Here is a 23,353-nt window from a genome sequence, read left to right on the forward strand (position 1 = left end):
CACGTTCTTTTACTAAAGTTTTGGTCGACACAGACTTCACACAGACTATGGAAGGATGACCTGCCGGTGTGGACCAGAATATCACTGAATAACTCACTCGGACGATGCAAGAGTGTAATTTCAGCATTGTATCATCACACGTACGCCAATCAGCAGCAACTTTAAAACCACTGACAGGAGAAGTAAAAAACATTGACCATTTTGTGACAATACAATGTTCTGCTGGGAAACTTTTGGACCTGGCATTCGTATGGATGTTACTTAGACATGTAGCACCCACCTAGACCAGACAAGGCACCACCATCCCATAGCAATGACACTCCTTGATGGCAGCAGCCAGGATACACACACAAAAAACGGTTTAGGAACATTGATTCATTAATTTTCTGTAACTGAAGGGGGCTGGAGCCTATCCAGTCCAGATACAGGGAGAACATGCAAACTCCACACAGAAAGGCCCCAGTCAGCTGGTGGATTCGAACCCAGAACCTTCTTGCCTAACCTAACCACCACACCACACCACTCCAGACCAAAGCTGCTCCAGTTTGCTGAAAAACGGCACAAGGTGTTGACCTGGCCTCCAAATTCACTCGATCCCAAACTGATCAAGTATCTGAGGGATGATCCAGAGAGGCCCCTCACCTCAACCCATAGGACCCAAAGGCCCCCCACTAACAGCATTCTGTTTCCAGACACCACAGGACACCCTCAGAAGGCTCATGTCCATTCTCTGATGAGTCACAACTGTTTTGGAGGCACAAGGGAGACCTACACAATATTAGGAAGGTGGTCATAATGTGACGCCTGATCGGTGTATTAGTGTTGTGACGGGGCAGATGCTTGAATGACACTGATGGCAAATTAACTGCACTAACATCAGTCATATAAGTAGAAGGCTAACACTAAAACATCAGCTGCTCTTGGATTCAGCGACTGAATGTTGAACGGCTCACCTTCTTAAGAGTTCCATAACAGCTGTAAACTCTTGTCCCGACTCGGCTTTCATTTTAAAAATAGAATACATTTAAAACCGGTGCTCGGGGAATGTGCACGGAATCACTGATGAGGTGAAATGCCAAACGTCGTAACTAGCGTTAGATTTGTATAGCCACTCGGTGAGATACGAGCAGAATCCGCATATCCATGATGTTCACTTTCCTCAGTGTGAGAATGATGCAGGGTTTTTCTTTTTTCCACAGTCCACTTGTAAGGGAAACTTGATTAAACGAAGCAAGGTGCAGAATGGTTCAAGATGATTTATTGCCACAAAATTGGACATCACTGCAGTACATAAAGGTAGCTGCCAAACAGAGGCACGCTGTGTATTTAACCGGGCTCCTCCACTTTTAAGCCCTCTGTAGATCACGTAAAAGGGCATTAAGCTCTATATGCAACAAGCCACATACACTGTGTGTATCGATTGCCTTCCTCTGTTCTATAAACTTTCCTCTGCAAAATTTCAATCACGAACAAGGTCAAATCAGCCAAATTTTACAGTGTGTTCTGCTACACGGCGTCGGAACAGATTAAACTTCACACAAACATCGTTCCAGATTCTCCAACGAACACAGAAAGGTCTTGTAATTCGCGTGCTGTTGTATTCATCATCTCTCTGCTGGTAACTGCAGGCCCCCGGAACTCGTGCAACTCTTCGTATCAGCGATTTATCTGATGTTAAGTTTGAGTAGCGTGGAGCTCGTTCTTTTATTCAGATAAAGGAGGAGGCCTTTTCATGCGTTGACACAGCTCACCATCTCTGCTCATCTTTGATTTTCATAATGCACGTCCTTACGCTGTTTATATCAAAGGCACTTAAGCAGATGTAATAGTTTTATTTGTATTTAGAAATGCTTCCCGTCTCATTTGGCTTCGGAGGGTTAAATGGTATTCTGCTCAATATCCAGTTTTAATAGAGAATGTGCTTTTTATTCAAGCACATTAAGATTCAACATCAAGGACTTTGCTTAGGTTACTGCGTTAAAGGTAATTTCCCCGCTGTAGGTACTGAAAACAGGAAAAATATATTACTTCAGTACTGCAATGTTTGCATCATCCTGTTTCTTTTAAAAGCAGCACATTTAATGTTGTAACTTTATATATTTATATTATTGAGTTGCCCCAGCACATTGGACAGTCCTTTTAATCTAGCAACATATAGAGATTAATAACACTCAGAAACAGAAAGAATACATTTTCTGACTTTTATTTTTTTTTCAAACCAGGGCAACGTGCACACAAAGCTAAGTGAAGTTATCCAAGTCTACTAAATGGTATCTTGCTTTTTCTTTCTCAAGTAAAGAATGACAGGATTGTGCTAATGGCAAATGAAACGGGAAATGTTAATGGGTTTTTAGTACACTGTGAAGTGTTTTATTTTTTTCATTACCAGGGTGGTCTCTTGAGCCTTTCAGAGTTCTCTCTGGGGTCTTTCGACGGAAGCTCCGCGGTAATGATGGAAAATCTGTGAAATACGTGTGAATGGATTTACTGTAATAGTCTGTTGTGACAGTTCAGATTTGAGGCCTGTTTTTTGTTTGCCCCTTTCCCACCTTTCCACCTGCCAGAGGTCCTCAATCTGTCGCCATCTGCGCCCACTTACCTGTCGGCCACACCCACTTCACCTGCTGCCAATTCCCCAATCAGCTCCCAATCAGCTCCCAGTCAACTCCTCGGTATATATACACTTGACCGCCACTTTCACAAGGCTGTTTAGTGCTCTTGCTTAGTTCTCATGCCGTGTTTTTCCATGATTGTTTTGTGTTGTTCTTGATAACCTGTTGTCTGATCAGCCACAACATTGAAACCACTGACAGGAGGCACTCGTGTGGAAGTTACTTAGACATGCAGCACCCACTTTGGGATGATCCACAGAGGCCCCTCCCCTCAACCCATAGGACCCTTAGGCCCCCACAAACAACATTCTGTTGCCAGACATCACAGGACACCCTCAGAAGACCCATGTCCATTCTCTGATCAGTCACAGCTGTTTTGGAGGCACAAGGGAGACCGACACACTATTAGGAAGGTGGTCATAAAATTTGTCGAGAGTTAGATGTGAAAAATGACACAGACTCCGTCTTCCATTGTCAATGTAACATGTTTCAGTTTCGTGTCTTTATGCTACGCTAACTGTCTGCTGAACCTTTTTCGGCTGCTTGACTGCATTGTTGGGCATCTGTCAATAAAACCCTTAGAGTTTTCCTATCTAGCCACTTTGTCTAAATTTGTCTTCCTCTAACAGCAGCTGTAACAAAAGGAACTGCAGGAGATTTAAATACTGTAACGCCAGTGGATATTTAAATTGGGGCACTTTCAAAGAATCCAGTAGAGTCGTTCAGTCTCTTAATGGTCAGTCGAGGACTCATCGCAGTGTAGAAGACACTCTCTCTCTCTTTCTCTCTCTGAGCTAAAAAGCATCTTTCTTTGCAGAGTGCTTTGACAAATGGACCATCTCCACACAGCCGGATTGATGTCGGTCAGCGGTCTAGATGACTCCATCGGAATTGGCATCCTATACATTTTGTTGAAAACTCCATGCACTACAAAAGCTCTCCACTAATCAACGGAGAGGAAACGTCAGTTCAGTTGCCACGTCCTTAGCTTTGCCTTGGATGAAAGAATGAGCTCCGGTTGCACATTTTTACACCCTGTGATGGTCTTGAGAAAACCAGCCCTAATACTACATAAATATGAGTTCAAGGGCTCTGATCAGAGAACGGAAGCCGTAATTCACAAACTTAAGTGGATTCACACTGTCCTGACATGTTCCACTTTCTGCCATCAAAGTTTAATAGTGGTACCAAAACTGCACATTTCCCTCAAAAGTCTTCTCTCAAAGTGATTCCAGCCGTGTCATGTTTTTTTTTCTTTCTTCCCCTCTCCGGCTGCCAGGAGTGGACGATAAAATGAAATGGCATTGTAATTGGATTTCAGTGTTTTGAATAACATTGACCGGCCGATCTTTACAAGATTTTTGAAGTTACATTGGTGGTACTAAAATCCACTTGAACCAGATTAAAGCTGAATTGCTATGTTTTAAAATAAATCGACCCGCATCAATTCATCAAACGTATGTCCGTTTTCTCTACGCTGCGTTCATTCCGCCTCCAAAGTACGTATTTGTTTTTCAACAGCTGACATTTTGCACTAAAATAATGAGAACGGAGCTTAGGTTCTTTGCTGTTGCATTTAGAAAGACGGTTTGAAAAATGTCTAAATATAACAAATCAAGCCCTTTTTCATTATTTCAAATCCATCACGGGGAAAAGGCTGTGAATTACTCCCAGAGACAGGGATTTCAAGCTCTAATAGCTGCCATATCTAAGATCAAAACACTTATTTTAGTGAACTTTTCAGAGTTGAGAGGTGCAGAACAGCGGCAGGTGTCAAAATTATACGGCAGAGAACCTTAATCAAAGCCTAAAAGCATGGATTGTCTCCTGGAGCCTCCACGACGATAAGGATCACATCCATCAGTCATCAACAAAGCACGCTCAAACCCACAAACGTCTGCAAATGATGCAAAGACCCAGACAAACCTACGCGCAAACAATATGCATCCACACACTATGGCATGGAGCATGTGTGCATAGCGTCCATGCTGATGCACAAACTCACACTTTTATTAATTCTAGTTAAGGTTGGTGCTAATGAAGCCCGTATCATTTTTGAAAATCCCACTAGTAAATGATAGTCAGGCAGTAGTCACTGATCCTGTTGAGCCACGGATTTCACTCACATCATTATAGAGGAGCTTTTTCAGCCTCTTCGACAAAACAGAAACGGAGGAATTTGAAGTTCTGAAAGTTATTATATTATATATTTATAATATTATTGTATTTCAGGTGTACAACGACGCAGAGAGATCACTTTCTTTGTATTTAACTATTGTACAAGTGTGATGTTTGAATTGCTGTTAAAAGGAGACACGCGTATTTTGAAAGGGACCGAAAACAATGACTCACTTTCTGCTGCTTCTTTGTAGAGACGTTGGCTTTGAATAAATGACTATTAGTGCCCAATGAGGCAAGAAAATGGTGATTAAGCGTATCACACGCTCTCCCAGAGATGGTAGCTAATGTTCAGCTGAACATGTGACAGTGTGGATCTCGGGGGGAAGTGAAGGGGCGTTCGTCAATACCAAGTACGCAAACTCTGGATTTTCATGCTTGGTCGTTCGAACTTGACAAGTTTGACTATGAAGTACAGACAGGGGACACGATACAATCAATTTGTAATTGGGGCAGCAATCCCAAAGCATTCTGGGATATGTGGCTATAGCAAGCCGGCACAGCTTTCCTCCCGATGCGTCCTGGATAGAACAGTAGCTAGGCAGTGACTTATCGGGATTCACAAGACTCACACTGATGAACGCCCAAGGTTAAAAAAAAAAAAAAAAAAACTTGAACTTAGAGAGAGATTGCCCACTTTTTTCATGAAAGGCTATGTTGAAAAGGACTGAGCTCATATTTTTGTGTCATGTTTCGCTGTTGGGCCATCGCGCCATTAACATTGTTTTCCCAGAGCATCATCCCTTTCTGCCAGCAAGCATTAGCATCCAGCTATTATTGCATTTCCTCCGCCTTGTGAGCAGCATTGCTGTGGTTCCATGCATGTGTTTAGATTAAGCAGATAATCTAATCAGAATACAATGTGCGAGGATTTATCCGTTTTGACGGCTCAAGGTTAGAACTGCCTCGGTAAGGCTACTCAAGGGTGGCAAGAGGAAAATTACATTTTAAAAGTTCAACCCCCACCACCACCAACCCCTCCCCTCCCAGGAGAATGGTACTTGAACCAAACACTCAAAGAGATTACTTCAAAGACACTATTCCTTTAGGAAAAACACCATTAACATATTGGAAACAATAACCCCTCCACTATTTTGGTAAACCAAAACAACGCGCAAACCGTACAAAGGCACCATTGTCATGGAAATTATTCAGGGAAATTAAGGTGTTGCCTCCGTGGCACAGAAAATCTACTCTCCCCTCAAGCTCGGGGGCTACCGTTCACACGAGCTGTCAATATATTTGATCCAGCTTTCTTCTTCTCCCTTCTTGACATTGGTGGGAGCGAGTGCGTCTTTACGGCGCAATTTTCTGTTTCATAATGAAACTTTAAAAGTTGCAGTGGGTTCCTTTTTAGCATACTTCACAGCCCTGATGGCGTGGCTTAGAGGACTGTTTCAAAACAAAACAATTTTCCCTTAAAATAGGTCATTGAAGCTGAGAGGGTGCCTATATTATGTTCAAGGATTACCAAGTAAAGGGTATTCACTAAAATCTCAATACCAAACTGGGTCATGACAACATACACTGGGATTAGGAAAATCCATATGAAATACAAATGATTGTGTTGTGAGATTTTCATCTGTATTGAAATAATCATCTTCACTGTAAGGTATTTATACTTCCATTTTATTGCACAATCAAAAAAAAAAAAGAGAGAGGGGGAGGGGGTAAAATGCAATTGTTTTGATGTGCAGCCCTTGGAGAGCATGATAGGATGCACATTTCTCAGCGCTTTGGGCATCCTGGTTATCATGTGACTCGAATTCTTTGGTTTATGTGTGTGCAAGATTGTCAATATTATGATTGGGAAGATTCAAGTCCACCGCCAGGGCAGCGGTTATGCTGTTTAGTTTAGTTTTTTTTTTTCGATTTTAAATCCAGAAACACTTCATAAAACCAACTCAAATTAGCCTTTTTTTAGGGGGAGTTTTTCACTTATTAACTAAAAATTGTTGTTCCAGCCGGAGAAGAAGGAAATACATTAAAAGTACCGTGAACGCTAACTCTTTTCACCCCATACAAGCACATAGCCTCAAGGACAAAAAATGTGCATGAATCAAAATCCCTGATGTATAATCCTTCAAATAGAAAATCCACTTCAAAGTCTTATTTCATCCATCCAAGACTCATATGCTCATGTCTGCACCACTACAGTCAGGCCCCTCAGGTACTAGTTTTAGGGTCAATGTGCTGATAAAACCAGCTAATGATGCCTTCAAAGACCACTAGGTCTGTGGAGGCTGACCACAGGAGATTCAACTTTTTTTTTTTTTTTTTTCTATTTCAATATTTATAAATATATATGAGACAATTTATTTATTAATTTAACCCCCTTCTCACCTCAGCTTAATTCTTTACCCGCTTCATTTAATATTCATCGCTGAACTCTGTTCGGATTGTGGGCTGATTCTGTTTGGCGGGTCTCGGGAGCCCCACATCGAACGAGGATTGCTGACAGTTGTGAGCTTGTTTGTGAAGCCATGTATTAATGTGAACATGTAGACAGGAAAGGACCATGAATAAATAGATGTCATTAGTTGTTGAAATGGCATTCTGTGCTAGGAAAAAACACAAACAATACACTAATCTAATTCCATTTTATAGCCTCAAATTTATTCCTTCCCCTCAGGTAAAGCGCTGATCAGAATCACCACTGATCTTTGACTCGATTTGTTGAGAGCCGCCTATGTTGAACATGCTGTCTATTCTATAATTCCTGAGCTAGAAACCAACAATAACACACGCAAGCTCTGGGAATTCCTGACACTTTCTATCAGTACATGCCATAATCACTGCAGTGATTGTGAAGTGATGCAGTGTAGGGGAAAATAATGAACTCCGTCCTCAAATGCTGCTCAGTGGCATAGTCTAAATAGCAGGAATTCTAAATAACTGCTTTCGTAAACTCACTATTTCTAGTGACGATGGGGGGGGTGGGGGTGATTTTCAACATATTGCCTTGAAAAATGAAGAGAAGACAAAGCATGCAATCAATTGACAGAACAGGAATGTGTTTTATAAAGACAAAAACATCTGATATGTCTCACTAACGGATTTGACCTGTATTAATTTGAACATGTAGACAGGAAAGGATCAGCCACAACATTATGACAGGAGAAGTGAATAACACTGACCATCTTGTGACAATTTAATGTTCTGCTGGGTAACCTTTGGACCTGGCATTCATGTGGATGTTACTTAGACTTGTAGCACCCACCTAGACCAGACCAGACACCCCCACCCCATAGCAATGACACTCCTTGATGGCAGCAGCCATCCCCAGCAGGATGCAGCCTGACACAGGCACACACACAAAAACGCTTTAGGAACAACTCAAAAAACCATGAAGAACAGCACAAGGTGTTGACCTGGCCTCCAAATTCACTAGATCCCAAACTGATCAAGTATCTGTGGGATGATCCACAGAGGACCCTCCCCTCAAAGGCTCCCCCACTAACAACATTCTGCTGCCAAACACCACAGGACACCCTCAGAAGGCCCATGTCCATTCTCTGATGAGTCACAACTGTTTTAGAGGCACAAGGGAGACCGAGACAATATTAGGAAGGAAGGTGGTCATAATGTTATGCCTTATCGGTGAATGAAAAGCAGCAATTCTGCATCAATGAATAAAAATCGAATGCAGCAAAAGTCAAATGCGGTCTATGACTGACATAAAAAATGTTAGTTTTAGTCCAATTTTATTGTGTTTTTGTGAATCTTTACTACAGAAGCCGATATAATTTGCTTGTTTTTAAACACACTATAACAGTCAACAAGGCAACAACAAGGGATTCCACAGATGCACACAGGTGAATGAGTCCCATGAGCACTGAAACAGTAATGTGCTCATTTGTCGACCATCCCAAATGAACGCAGCTCAGAAAATACTGAAATGATCAACTTCATTAGCAGAGTTTGCTAAAATTACATAACGATCATTAAGGTAAGGGAACAACAGGAAAAATAACAAGATTGGATTAAGTACTAAATGATGTGAAGAGATCCATTAACTGCGTACACATCTCAGAATTCAATGCTGCTGCCTCAAAGATGCATTTACTTTAATTTATTAGTTGCGATAACTACATAATACCCACAGCTCCTTCCATTTTCTTAAAAAGACAAGAGCAATTCTGCGGTTAACTAATAATGAACCATCATTCCTGTGGTCACCATTCAAATGGATGAAATATACACTCAGCAAAAATAGACCATAATTGTGGGTAAGCACTAGTTGCATATTCCATCCTAAATGAGCTACTTAATAGCTAATGGCTGCAACACAATGCTAAATTTTATTACCAGTCATCTCACTGACATTATTCCTCTGACCGTGGTTTATCTGAAGCTAAGGATTGCACCACAATGATGGAGCATCCTTTTTGCGGGCAGAGCTTTATAACTCAGCAGCTTTACAAAAGTACTCGCCCAAGCCTGCTGAAATATGGTGCACTAAACTGAAGTGCTGCTATACTTTGTCAACTTGTAACAACACTTGCCCAATAAAAACTTATCTAAAACATTTAAACAGCCATCTCAGTTACAATGACCATTGTTATGGGATATACTGATTTCATGAGTGTCAGCGCCGGAAAACTTTGATGTCTCTTAATTATATTGCTTCATAAATGAGCCAAGAATACAACCATTGTGTTCTGTAAATGTAAATGCTTCATGAACCCAATGAAAAACCAACTGCATATACCGATCAGGCATAACATTATGACCAGGAGAAGTAAATAACATTGACCATCTTGTGACAATTCAATGTTCTGCTGGGAAACTTTTGGACCTGGCATTTATGTGTTACTTAGACATGTACCACCCACCTAGACCAGAACAGGCACCCCCACCCCATAGGAATGACAATCCTTGATGGCAGAAGGATGCAGCCTGACACAAGCACACACACACAAAAACGGTTTAGGAACAACTCAAAAAAACATGAAGAACAGCACAAGGTGTTGACCTGGCCTCCAAATTCACTAGATCCCAAACTGATCAAGTATCTGTGGAGTGATCCACGGAGGCCCCTCCCCTCAACCCAAAGGACCCAAAGGCTCCCCACTAACGACATGCTGTTACCAGACACCACAGGACACCCTCAGAAGGCCCATGTCCATTCTTTGATGAGTCACAACTGTTCTGGAGGCACAAGGGAGACCTACACAATATTAGGAAAGAAGGTGGTCATTATGTAATGCCTGATCGGTGTATGAATATGCTTAATATATTTGAATTGTAAGTCTACAATCTGCTTAAATCCTCTAGCAATATCCTAAAATGTTTTCTGATTTGTTTTGAAAGCCCAGCAGGTAATTCTGCTGGACGGCCCTGGTCCAGTTTCATGGGTCAACCATCTGAAATTCCTCCAACACACTCTGGACACGTTCCAACACTTCAACCGCACTGCTGGCTTCATGCGGTCACGTTGTACATATCACAGAATTTTTTGCTAGTATCCAGACTTCAACCGCATGAGTTCTCAGTACTGGGCAACATATCAAAAGCTGCCACAGTATCTCCTGCCTACGAGGCCGTTTTCTGTCACACCCGACATTTATAGAAAAAAAAGGTGAGCTAACGTAACTATCTGGACGCGGATGAAACCGTAGCGTTGCATTCACTCAGATATCTTTTGTGTTGCTATCAGAAGGAAAGAGTGAGTTCCAAGATGAGTGATTGCAATCTTTATAAATCTTCCTCCTGATGTTCACTAAAGAAATGTTATCAAACAATTTAGCTTCGCCTTTCAAGCTAAACCCAGATAGTGAGCAGTATTTTAGCGAGCCGACGAGTGAATCCGGCTTCTGTATTACTCACAGCTCTTGCGGTAACACTAGGAGAGCAGTAATGAGAGGTTGCTTCAGTTGAATAGCCGGGGTTTGAAATTTCTAGGTGGATGTCTGAGGAGAGATGGTCTGAAATATTACGTCTGAAATGAAGTAAACACTGCCTCCTCCCCTAACGTGACAGACAAGACCAGCATCTGTAACCGTGGTAACTACACACATCAAAGACTGTAATGATGAAATGCAAAAATTCATCTGACTATAATCCAAGAAGAAACAATAACCAAATTAACCACTGAACACCGTTCATCAAGCGCTATTATGTGAAAGTTTAAAGAACAAAAACTAAGTGAAAACTGTTGTTTGGTTGTTACAACATACTGGCTTTGAATAAACAAAAATAAGAATCACAGCAGTAGCGAGATTGTTCCACCAATCCTGTTACTTCATAGTTTATGCCTTTTTTTTTATGCTTAGTCTCTTTTGTTTTTGATCATGATTTCCCAGGATAAATTGCATGCACCGTATTTCCCAAGGTGCACAGCATGTGGCTGTTGTGGAGTGACAGCGAGTTTAAAGCTGCTAATGTGGCTGACAATGGAAAATCATTTGAGCATTTGAGGGGGATGACTGGCCCCCGAGAAGAAGTAACGTGGCTGGAAGAGATTAACCGAACACAGCTGGAGGAATCCTTCGCAATAAGAGATTGCAGAGTGTTCTGTTATACTGTAAAGTGGATATCTACCTACTGTGAGCTCTCTATCTGTCCTTTCTATCTATCTAGCATACAATATATATTATATATAGATATTATAGGGACATAAACTAAAATTCCAATAGCAAAAGAGCTCAACAGCGTAATTGAATGTGCAGAAAATTAATAATTCGAGAGGGAGAAAACATCTGAGGAAGAAAAAAGAGGCATTGTCGTTCTGGACACATTGATTTCTGAGTGCTCTCTGGAAAGTGCAGTTCCCAAGCACCACAGCAAGGACAATTACAGCAACTTTACACTGAAACGCTATTAATTACCCAGAGATGAAGCGATCTGAGGCGTTCAGTTTAGATCAGCTTTTAGCCGAGATACTGACCTCATTAAGCGGCACCAGCGTCACCAATCCATATTTATACAGTTCTCTGTTACACTTAGTTTATTTGCAGTGGTAAGTTTTAAGTGCCACCAGCGTTTGTTTCACAAAGGCTGCACTTTAGAGAGAAACTGGAAGTGCTGATTTTACCCTGACTTTATAAAGCCTGTAGAGCAAGATTTTAATATGCGTGTGTAGGTTAGTAGACACGCAACCCCTACTAACCCCTAGTTAGTAGGGGTTGAACACTTTTTAAAGTTGACCAATATGTGGTGAAAGTTGAGTCGACGTCGACTAGTTGATAACGTCACACATAAAATCACAGTAGAAAGTAATGCTTTGCAACAATGAAATCTATGTTCTTGACCTGAATACATTATTGTAGCGTTTCCCACAAAAGAAGCTACGGAGGCTTTTCTGCAGGGTAACTGAAGCTTGAACGCGGGCTACTGTCGGCCGTAGCCCACGGCAACACCACAAACACAGTCAGTCTGACACTTCTAATATGCGGCTCTCGCTCTGCAAACACTCAGCTCCAACGTAGCCGTCTCTGGCACGGTGCGTTAACTGACATCAAGGACAAAAACACACCAACAATGCCAAACGCAACAATGCAACAATAGAACAGAACTGAACATAAATACGTGAGCCAATCAATACTGTGCGCTGCAGATACGTACGAGATATATATATATATATTTTTAAAAGTGTTATTACTCAAGTAATACCGCCTTTTCCTCGTATAGCAGCTAAAGGTCTAATAACTTTGACAATGAAATTCACCTTCACAGTGTTGATGTTCAGCCTCCTTCTCTCTGTTCCCGCAGGGCGATTGGTGAAGTTGTTAATTGAGAGGATTTGGACCGTTCCTCTGCTAGCGCTAGCAGATGCCTTTTCAGATGAGTGTGAATTGCAGTAGTACTTTTGTTGTATTTCAGGACTGACTTACGTATTCTGCATGTCACAGTAGAACGGGCTTAAGTGAAGTATTTCCGATGCTACTTTGCTGCTACGACCCACTGAGTTCCTCACCCGTCTTCTAGGAGGCGTCCATGTTATTGTCACGTGACCAGCAACTAGTCGACTTCCTGCTTAAAGCCTCACGGCACAGCAGTAAAGTTGACTAGTCAGTACAACACCTAGTAGTTCACTTCACAATACCACTTAGAGAGGCAAACTGATTTTATAGTTTGGAAAAATGAGCACAGATACCAGCTTAAAGCTTATATTCCACCAGCTTCTACTGTAAAATGTAGAAAGAATTACAGAATAAACAATGTGCCACCACATGCCCTTTTTATAGATTCACTATAAACAAATACAGCTCTGTATGTAAATGTTTCTTTTTCATACCGTACTCCTCTGCTGGGCATTTTGTTGTGACAACACTCTGATGTCCTCGGTGCAGTTAGATAGCTAAACAAACAATGAGTATAGGTGGAAAATGAGGTTGAACACATATATTTCCCAAGAGGGAACCCACCGATTCTCTATTTCTTGTTTCCACAGCTCCAATTAACAGCTTTGGTACCAATTAGTAAAATCAAGCCTTCCCTGACAGAAAACCCATGGGGTTATATGTGTCAGGAACCAGTGCTTGAGCTAAAAAAAAAAAAAAAAAGTTAGCAAAATAAGCATAGATCTCAGTCAGAAATAATTGGGGCAATGAGGTTAAATGTCTTTGTTCTGCGTGTTTTCATTCCCTTTGGCTTTTATTTTACACATCCAATTATATATAACTAGTGAGACAACTAAATAGGTCCCAGGTACAGTTCAGTTACTTACTTATCCTACATGCACATACATGGATGGTTTGAAATGCATTCTTAACTACGACCTATAAAAGAACAAAAAAACCACATGCAGCAGTTTCCCTTCTCTTGTCTCCCAGATTCATTTCTTCTTAAGCGCCCGCTTAGGATAATGAGGTGCGTAGCCGTAGATGTGGCAGGAGTATCAATCTGAACTGTACAGACAACCTACAGGACTTGCCCAAAGCCAACATGTTTATTAGTGTGCCAGGGATAACAAATGACTTAACACGCTTCCCTCTTTAATAACCTTGTACACCTACAAGACAACAATAACAGAGATGCCACACTGAGTGCTCCTTAATTCAATTAAGAAAGCATGGACGATGAGCATGCCGTGTAAAAAGGAGACCTCTGGGCAGTGATAAACTTCACAGCTCTACATTTCTATGAGAGACGCCAGGAGGACATGTGAAGTTAATCCTGTGCTAAAGGCGAGTCTGATTGAGGGCAAGAGAAGTTTAGTAGTTTAGTAAATTTACACCCATCAGCCACAACATTAAAACCACCGACAGGAGAAGTAATTAACATTGACCATCTTGAGACAATTCAATGTTCTGCTGAGAAAGCTTTGGTGTGAGCCTCACTTAGCCATGTAGCACCCACCTAGACCAGACCAGGCACCCCCACCCCAAAAACAATGACACTCCTTGATGGCAGCAGCCATCCCAAGCAGGATGAAGCCTGACACAGGTACACACACAAAAACGCTTTAGGAACAACTAAAAAAAAACACGAAGAACAGCACAAGGTGTTGACCTGGCCTCCAAATTCACTAGATCCCAAACTGATCAAGTGTCTGTGGGATGATCCGCAGATGTCCCTATACCTGATCAGTGTATATTGTACATTATGCATTAATACATTCTGTACTTGTATGTAAAATGTGGAGCCAAATGAGCCTTCAGTGGCTATAAAGGGAGTTCTAACCACTCTGTCCTTCTTTAAAATATTTCTTTGCTCTGGATAGGTTACATTATACTGTATATAAAAGAAAACATATTATATTTGTATATCAAGAGATTACTGATTAAAATTACTAATAAAGGATATCCTTGGTCATTATTGCGGTGGCCTTGGAAATTCTAATTGAAAACTGTGTAGGTTGCATGTTCTCAGACTGACATAGACTGAGTGACATTTCTATTCATAGACAGATGTGATGTAGGAAATTGCATACAAGTTTACTGAGCTGGCTCAGTTCAGTCTGGTTTAAAAAGCAGAGTATGAATGTAAATATTTCCAGCAACTCTTAGTGTGAGCTGCCCTCTTAATTACTTAAAATAATTCAAATGTTTTAGTGTGAAAACAGTGATTGAGAGAATATGAGACCCAGACCATCACACCGCTTTGCTCCTGAATGTAAAGCTGTGCGTCTCCAGCTGGAAATCGGCAGCACTGCTCAAGCTATTCAGCCTGTGCCTCAGAACCAAAGCCAACATGGCTGCCCTTTTTGCCTTTCAGAAGTGATACGGTTTACAAAGGACTCATCCGACTGCGCTCTGCACCCGAACAACCAAGCACCCGGCAAATCGCACGACATCATTACGTTGGTAATGTATAATATGGGAAACTATGGGATAAATGTAGAAATACAGCTTTCTGCAGATCTGTCAGCGTGCTGGACGTCTCATGCTGCAGTAAAAGCTAAAACGTAACGGCTCGTGTGTCCACTGCGTCCAAAGCCTCGTCCGCATATGATCCGATTCGCTGGTCGCCCCGTTTCTTTGTAGATGACAGTTGGTAGCTAGTGGACATTCCAGGCTGTGGTTGCCCAGGCAACCATCGTGTATATTCCACCCACCATAAACGTCCGCTATAGTGAAATGAGCAGAACATGAAAACATTGAAGCTAGTGAATGGACGGAGCCGGCCTACGAAACAGTTAACAAACAGGCCAAGTTCAGGTTTTTAGATCAGTGCTGTACATTATGTGTGTTACAGATAACTAGCCGTCTATATATCAGTTTATATATATATATCACTATGTATATAGTTTATATAATGCTTTTATACACATTATGTATACTAGTACATTTTCTACATACTATAATACTTTTTATACACTGCACTTTGCTTTTATTTTATTATCGACCCTTCTGATGACTGTAATTCCTCCCGTCTCTGTGTAATGATGCTACTGGATACAGAATTTACCACGGGATGAATAAAGTATCCATCAACCAATCAATCAGACGGTGTTTTCTTGTGGTAAATGTTTGGAGCAACTTGTGTTTGCATTATACAGTACGCCAGTTAACTGTATCAGTTGCTTCAAGTAGTCATGGATATCCACATGCAACGCAAAATTCAAGACGGCACGGACTGGCTGCACTAAGTGCCATGGGTAACTCTGTCTTATTATTTGTCTGGCATGTGTATGCTGTGTATTCTTCATCCTTAATCCAAATTTCCTAAGAGCAAGGGTAAGATTACTGTCCTATATTCTGAGATGAACTACTGACACTTGCTGGTTGCAAGTCTGGAACGGATGTGAGGTAAAGGTCACTGATAATTAGGACGCTAATTGATATGTAACCTCGCTGTCTGGCCGGCCGACCATCTACCAGGTTAATAAAGCTTAACATATACAAACTGCCCTCTCCCTCTTTCTCCCTCTCTCTGACGCATGCTACGACAAAAGGCGGCGGCAGGCAAGACTGATGGAGTTACACAATAGCCCTTCACAGCGATGGACATTAGTACATATTTCTCATAATGAGCACAAACAATGGCCATTATGCAGTTTCTGGATTTCTCAACCTTTCCACACATATGCACTTCTGTGTCCATCTTAACGCTCACCCATGTTTTATTCAGAGTGGTGTGTCTGTACCCGAGAACCTGGCCCTCTCACTAATGTTTCTCCTTGTCAGAGACAAAGGGGTTTTAAGACTGGAGGATTTGGCAGGCTCTACCACTTGCAGGCAATATTTCAACCCATCCATCTAGCTGGGATAATAGAGTGTCCTTGCCTTTCAACGCCTAGAGGAGTGACCAGTTATCACAAGCCACCAGCTCAGCTGTTAATAAAACAGGAGATGGGAGGATCAGGTTGAGGAAGAGGATAAAAAGAAGGATGGAGAAAAACGGCGAAAGGAGAAAAGGGTGCATGCTATTTTGTCGGGCGCCCCGGAAAGGTGAAGTTGATCACGATCAGCAGTCAGTTAAGCAGGCCGGCAGGAGTTCTCTTTTAACATCTCGGCTTTGGTTTCTGTGAGGATAAATTTAGCCCCATCACGACGCACTTCAGACCGCGGAGAGGGGCGGAGAAGTGAGGAGAGGGGAGATGAGAAGAATTGGAGTGGAGAGGTGGGGCAGGCGGCGTTAGGCTGATCTAGCTAATGGTCAAACTGACCTTCACAGAAAGTCAAATGCTAAGAAGAGTAAGTAGGGTGTCATGCAAAGCCACTGCAGTTTAATCAAGGCTACTTCCATTATGCCCGACTCCGCAACTGCCTTATGATTTCAGGCGAGTAGTTAAAATTTCATTGATTGCCTCAGTATGTGTTGCGCAACCAGAATCATTCATCTAATACGAGAAAAAGCACAGGCGAGAATGGGCACAAGAGAAGTACTAAAAACAATGAAAAGGAAAAGCGTATGTGTTTTTGTGTCGATTTGCATTGCTGGGGAAAAAAAAAATAACTACAGCCTACTTTTGAGACAGCTTGTGTTATTTAGTAATTGCGGAGTGTAAACAAATTAAGCTTTCCCAGGGCAAAACTTCCTGGCATAACTTCAACTCTTTTAGCAAATGTGTGCCTTACCTTAACATTAAAATTATTATAGTGTTCCTCATCACGAATAGAGTAGTGGTGCTCAAGTAGCAGAAAGGCTGACAAAGCATAATAATGTATGGAGGCAATATCATTTGGAATTTTAGAACAGAGCAGAACTGGTTTCATATAAAGCAGAATCGCCCCGAGCCTTTTCTCCTCTATCTGGTTTTTATCACATCTTTCCACTTTGCAGTCTACGGAGCGTTCCCCGGCTGTACCTGATTGAGACGTAGTCTCAGGCAAACACTCACAATGACAACTGCACCCCTCTTAGGATCACTGTTGAATCTCATCTTAAAGTTCTCCTGTCAACGGCGCCTGTAAAACATGCGGCGGTTTTTCGAAATCTGAATAGGAGCGCTTTGTTGTGGAAAATAACCTTTCTGTGCTAAGGCTACCGTAGTCCGGAATGGCGATTTTCTTTTTTTGCTTGATTCACAGAGGGCGATTCATAATGTTAACTGAGGCTTGTCGCATTCTGTGCTGCAAAGCTTCTATTCAGCGTGTGGACTCAGGAAGGGTCCTTGGGAGGAAGTATTTTCTGAATACAGAAAAAAAAGACATTTTATTAGCGTGCATTAAACATATAATGACCAAGTTCAAAGTTTTTCTAACAAGTAACAGTTACTGGGACATTCATTCATTCATTCATTCATCTTCTGTAACTGCTTGTCTTGGGGGGGGGGGGGGGGCTGGAGCCTATCCCAGCTGTCATCAGGTGAGTGGTGGGGTACACCCTGGACAAGTCACCAGTAGTGGTGTGCGATACTGCTAGATTTGGTATCAATCCAGTACCAAGTAAATACAGGGCCAGTATCGCCGATACCGATACTTTTTAATAGTAAAGGTGGATGCATCATCAATTTAAATCTGAATGAATTTTCATGACCTTTAAGTGTTTCTGTGATTTGCCTTTAGGATTATTACTCAGTTAAAGAACTGTCAGTTGAGAACAAATGAAAACAAATTCTTTTTCAGGCAGTGTTCAGAAACTGCAATACAATTATAAAACTAAATCCCTTTCTTCTTTCTGTATTTTTTTCTTAAATAAAAGTGTATAAATTATCATTCCACAACAAATATTATAAAAAATGTAAAATAAATTATTTTTCAAGTAGCATGTATGTTTAGGAAGTACAATACAAAAATAATTTCTCCACCTCCTGTGGCAGCAGAAGCATTAAGATAAAAAAAAAAAAACAGTCAGGTCATCTCTTTAATGAAACCGCTGCAGTCGTACAAGAGAGAAACTAAAACTTAAGTATTGATCTCATTACATTGGTATCGATCACGATATTTGGATCGATCCATCCACCAGTAGTCGCCAGTCCATTGCAGAGACAGGCAACCATTCACACTCGCATGCACACCTACAGCCAATTTAGAAGCACCAATGAACCTAACCAGCATGTCTTTGGACGGTGGGAGGAAGCTGGAGTACCTGGAGAGAACCCACGCAGACACCGGGAGAACATGCACACAGAAAGGCCCAGTCAGCCCATGAATTCGAACCCGGAAGCCACTGTGCCGCCCCATTACTGGGACAGATTTTGGAAAAAGAGATCCCCTGGATGTGTAACGAAAATAAAACAGATAAAGGTACTTTTCCAACAGCGAGCAAACACGTGAAGCTCTGTGACTAATACAGGCATCCCGCTGACCAATCATTAGAGAGATGCATCATGCATTTGGTGCCAGCCAAAAATAAATGAGTGATGTAGCGGATATGGCATTTTAAAATGTGAAATTTGCCCTTTAATTATTTTAAACGGCGGCAAACTGCTTCATTAGCCGTTCTTCTTTCACACCGACACCATCGTAGCGGTGTCTGAGGTCACACATTTTAGTTTCAATTGGGGTACCTTTTAAATAATGCTGGATATTTAACGTTCTTTATCTTTTAAATGTTTGTGCAGAAAAAAATTAAATAAATGAAATAAAACAGCAGTGAATAAAGCAACCTTTCACGGTCTGACTGTGGACGAAGATTACAAGGAGTTGTAGCTTAGTCACTGCTGTGTAATTGCAGGAAACCATTTAATGGCATTAATGTAGGATCATTGGCTATTGTATTTCCGAACTGCCTCAAGTCTCTTCTCTCGTCTCAGCTGGTACAGAAATAGGATTTAGCGCTCGATCGCAGCCTCTTTCAAAAATCTAAATGTTGTCAGAATTAATAGCAGTAAGTGTCTGTCGTTTTCTTTTTTTTTTGTTTTTTTTTCCTAATGTGATTTTCCAGCTTGGTCAATAGGTTCATTTCAGAGAGTAATACATTTACACTTTGTGTAAACCTTTTAACTGTGACAGCTATAAGAATTGTTTTTGACAACATGCTGAATGTGACCTTGGTACGGGGGAAGCTTGAAAAACTGCAGCGTGTTTTACTTTATATGAATGTGTCACACTTTTACCAGTGCTGAAGTTTATCCTATTTAATTCCCACACACGAAGTTCTGCAAAGAAACGATTAACTTAATTAGGCAACATGGAAGATGAGCTGAAATGAATACATCTGTCGTAATATATTTGATATTGTGAATTAAAATGTGGACGGTTGATGTCATCCTTGTAAGCATGTGTATTTATTGTTTTGGATTTCTTCCAATACAATAATTTAATATCTTTGGAAGATATTCCAGACACTGGCAATAGATACACATGGCAGTAAATACATTGATCCTTATAAGTCCTTCCCAATTAATCAATGAGACTTATGCATGTCCAGGAGTTTCCTAATACATTTAGCCTGTCACAAAAACCGTAGCTCTGGACGCAGTGTGTTGCAGCTAGTTTACAATATAAAGTCTCTATTCCTATGCACGTGATTTGTTTTTTTCTTCTGTTAATGAAGACAGGTATCTGTATGGCAACGGACCGCTCAACAATTAGCCCCAAGACTCACCGACAGTGGGAAGAGAATAATTTCAGCCAGCTGTGCCTTTTTACGTTAGCTTTTGCCACTCTCCAAACCTCTGCCTCCCCATGCAACAACTCCCTGATGCACTCCGAATGACAGAGGAAAGGAAATTATCGAACATCAATACAATAAAGCTGTCTGGTAACTTAATAGGGCTGCTGAGTAGGGGCACTGTGGCCATCTTGCTTTGAGGCGATAATGAGAGTCATCATTCCCTCTTGGGCTGCAGAAAAAGGGGCCTCCTCTGTGCTGATGGGGTGTGTGGGTGTGAGCGTACATGCATTCGTGTGTGCTCACATGCACATGTTAGTCTTTGAGCTTCTTTAGTCCGGTGAGGCCCAATAGGCAAACAGCACAGTGCTTTAACAAAGCCAGAGAGAGCTCCCGCTGAAAACAGCTTGGAAGAGATGTCTGAGAAATTCTGTTCATTAAATCAGGCTAAAGACCAAATATTGACTTTGTAAGCTTTAGAGACACAAAACATAGATTGTCCCATATATCATATTACAGGTTCCCCAACTAGTTGGATGTTTGGGGAATACGTCCCAGGTCCACAAAGGAAAGATGTCTCTGCGCAAAGATAAAAGTGACATTTTGTTAATCGAATCCGACACGGCTTCCAATCTAATACAGTAAGACAAACTGCAATGGTGCATTCGCACAAGCGACAACGTGCTGTGTAACAAGCGTACTGGTACTCATGAGAATGATTTAAACAAAGGGCTGTCTTCCCATTTATTTAGATTACCAGTGGGGGGTTCTGTTTAATGGAAACACGCAAGTTCAAAAACACTGTCTACAAGCATTTTTTTGTGGACATTAAAGGGGATCCTAGGGGATGCTGTCTGAGATATTTACAAGTTGAGCTTCCGCATCATTAGTTCTTAATAAGCATTATGATATATTTGAGAGGACACCAGTTTCTCCAGTGTAGATTGGGCCGGCTGTGGAACATTAGGTGCAGTTGTTTAGAGCTTGCTTTCAGTACGATGTCATTTTAAAATAAGGCATTTATCAATATCAAGTACACAAACTCCAGACTTGACAAGTTTGTTCCAGACGTACAGACAGGAGGATGTTTATTCCGTAATCCTGGGATACCTAGGCAAGAACTCATCCAAACATTTGGGCTTAGTTAGAGACATACTTTGAATTGGAACAAGACTTGGACAGCGACTGATGACATTTCACATTTTCAAGTCCACAGCAACGCGAGTGCAGACAAAAATCCGTTATTAATAAACGGCCATGGTTCAGGATCATCGCTCCATGGATGCACAGTACATGTGATTGTGTGAAGAAGAAGAAGATGGTTGGCAAAAGTGGAAAGGCATCGTGTGCTTCCAGCCACGAATGCATTTAACAAGAAGGCGAAGTGGCGAGCACGGCGGCGTATTTGTTTCAAGGGAAGCCGGTTGCCAATTTGCATACACAGAAGGCTGTTTCTAGTCACATAATGTATGCACACTGGTGCCCGTCTTTCGCTCTGCATCCACTGCCCACACAAGAATGACACAGAAATAACTCTCAGTGACTTTGACAGCCATCTAAGGGCTTAAGTGTCATGTTCAGGAAATGTTTGACCAGTGGACTGTGCTGACAATGGCTGCTCCGGTAAAATCATAGCACAACACAACAGTGTACCTAAGGATTTGATCCCCACCCAAGGGAGTTTTGGTAAGAGGGGAGTAAGTTGTGTTTATACCGCCACCTAGTTAGAAGTCCCCATTTGCCTGTGGTGGACCCAAGAGGGCTCAACAAGCAATAAATATTTAATAAGGAACTGGGAGTACTACCTATTGTCGTATTATATTAGTATATATTTTAAAAGGAGCTATATCCACAAAGTTCTCACAGATATTCACCAATCAGTACTTTGAGCTGAGCAAGAGATTTTTCAAGCATGATACGGATGTTTCCACACATACCTTGGCCAAATCAATCTGTTAAGTGTCTGTCTTTTCTCTCTCTTATCTTGTTTATAAGTGTGATGTTGGCTCAAAACAGGTCGTATAAATTTCCAGTGGAGTAACTTGTAGTAGAGTCAGAAAAAAAGCCTTAACTCAGTCAAAGAAACCTCAAGATTCAAGATTGTAAGTGCAATATGCAATGCACACAACAACGAATAGGATGTATATGTGGTGATCCGGATAGACAGAGTACAGCTGCAGTAGAGAGAGCAGCTTCTCAAACCACCACCGTGTCTAATACGCAGTGATGAGTAAGGAATTTAAAGATTGAAAATTATTCCTGAATCATGAAACGGCAAAAGTAAATAAAAGCGGGTGCTGCAGTTTGCAGCGGAGCTAGAATATGGTGAGTGTCCAAGTGTACCTCTCCCCCTCCCCGATGCCCCATGTTGATATACTGTAGTTGATAGCGGAGAGGGAAAGACATCATTAAGATTCACCAGTGTGCAAGCAAAGCAACACTGGCAAACTTCCTCCAACCCCCAGATGAGTATCAAGCGCGGTGTTTTCCGAGGATGGAGGTAATGAGACAAATACTTATTAGTCAAGTAGGGAAAAAAAAAAAAATGGCATGAATATTAGCATCGCATTAGGCCGCGAATTTAATGATGTTGTAAGTACAATATGTCACTGTTACTCAGAGGCGAAACATATTTAAACATTTTTCAGAGAAGAAGCAGGAATATATGAAGACGGAGCCATGCAGTGTCTCGTAGAGAGGCGATGAATGGATGCATGATGGAGAAAATGATACTGACTCGAGTCATAGCCGGACTAAACATGGGACTGCATGGAATGGTTAAGGTAAAAATGGTGGGCAAAAAACAAAAAAATCATTTGAATTTATTAAAAGTAATGACTCATATTATGTGAATCTATGGTGATTGTTTAGTTAGAAACGGGACCATCGGTACTCACTAAAGGGGTGCAAGGGGTCCAATATTCGGGGTTCAGCTCGGCTCGCGGACGAAGGTCCAGATATTCAGGGTTCAGTTCGGTTCGGGCACGAGTTAATGTTCCCTTCATGGAAGATTGGAAAGAAAGTCTGTTAGAATGGCTCTTTTTAAACTTCAGTCTGCCTGTCATTTACACAAATAGTTATGGAAGAAGACGTAACAGTTTCAAGAGCCGACAAACTCCAATATGGGGTAAGTTAGCACAATAGCAGTGTATAATATCCCACACTAATCCTTTTTT

At 41.4% G+C, this 23,353-nt stretch overlaps 1 protein-coding gene across 1 annotated transcript in view; it reads right to left on the reverse strand.

Moving 5' to 3' along the window:
* The window catches only part of pcdh9 (protocadherin 9), a gene marked incomplete at its 3' end in the record, with an annotated part of 203,218 nt that overhangs the window by 126,151 nt on the left and 53,714 nt on the right, over positions 1-23,353 (reverse strand). The window contains exon 2 of the mRNA XM_084541373.1: positions 23,075-23,176. Coding sequence (XP_084397499.1) covers positions 23,075-23,176 — 102 coding nt within the window. The remainder of the gene's footprint in view (positions 1-23,074; positions 23,177-23,353) is intronic.

This window comes from Chelon labrosus, assembly GCF_963514085.1.
Source record: "Chelon labrosus genome assembly, chromosome: 3".
Taxonomy (NCBI): Eukaryota; Metazoa; Chordata; class Actinopteri; order Mugiliformes; family Mugilidae; genus Chelon; species Chelon labrosus.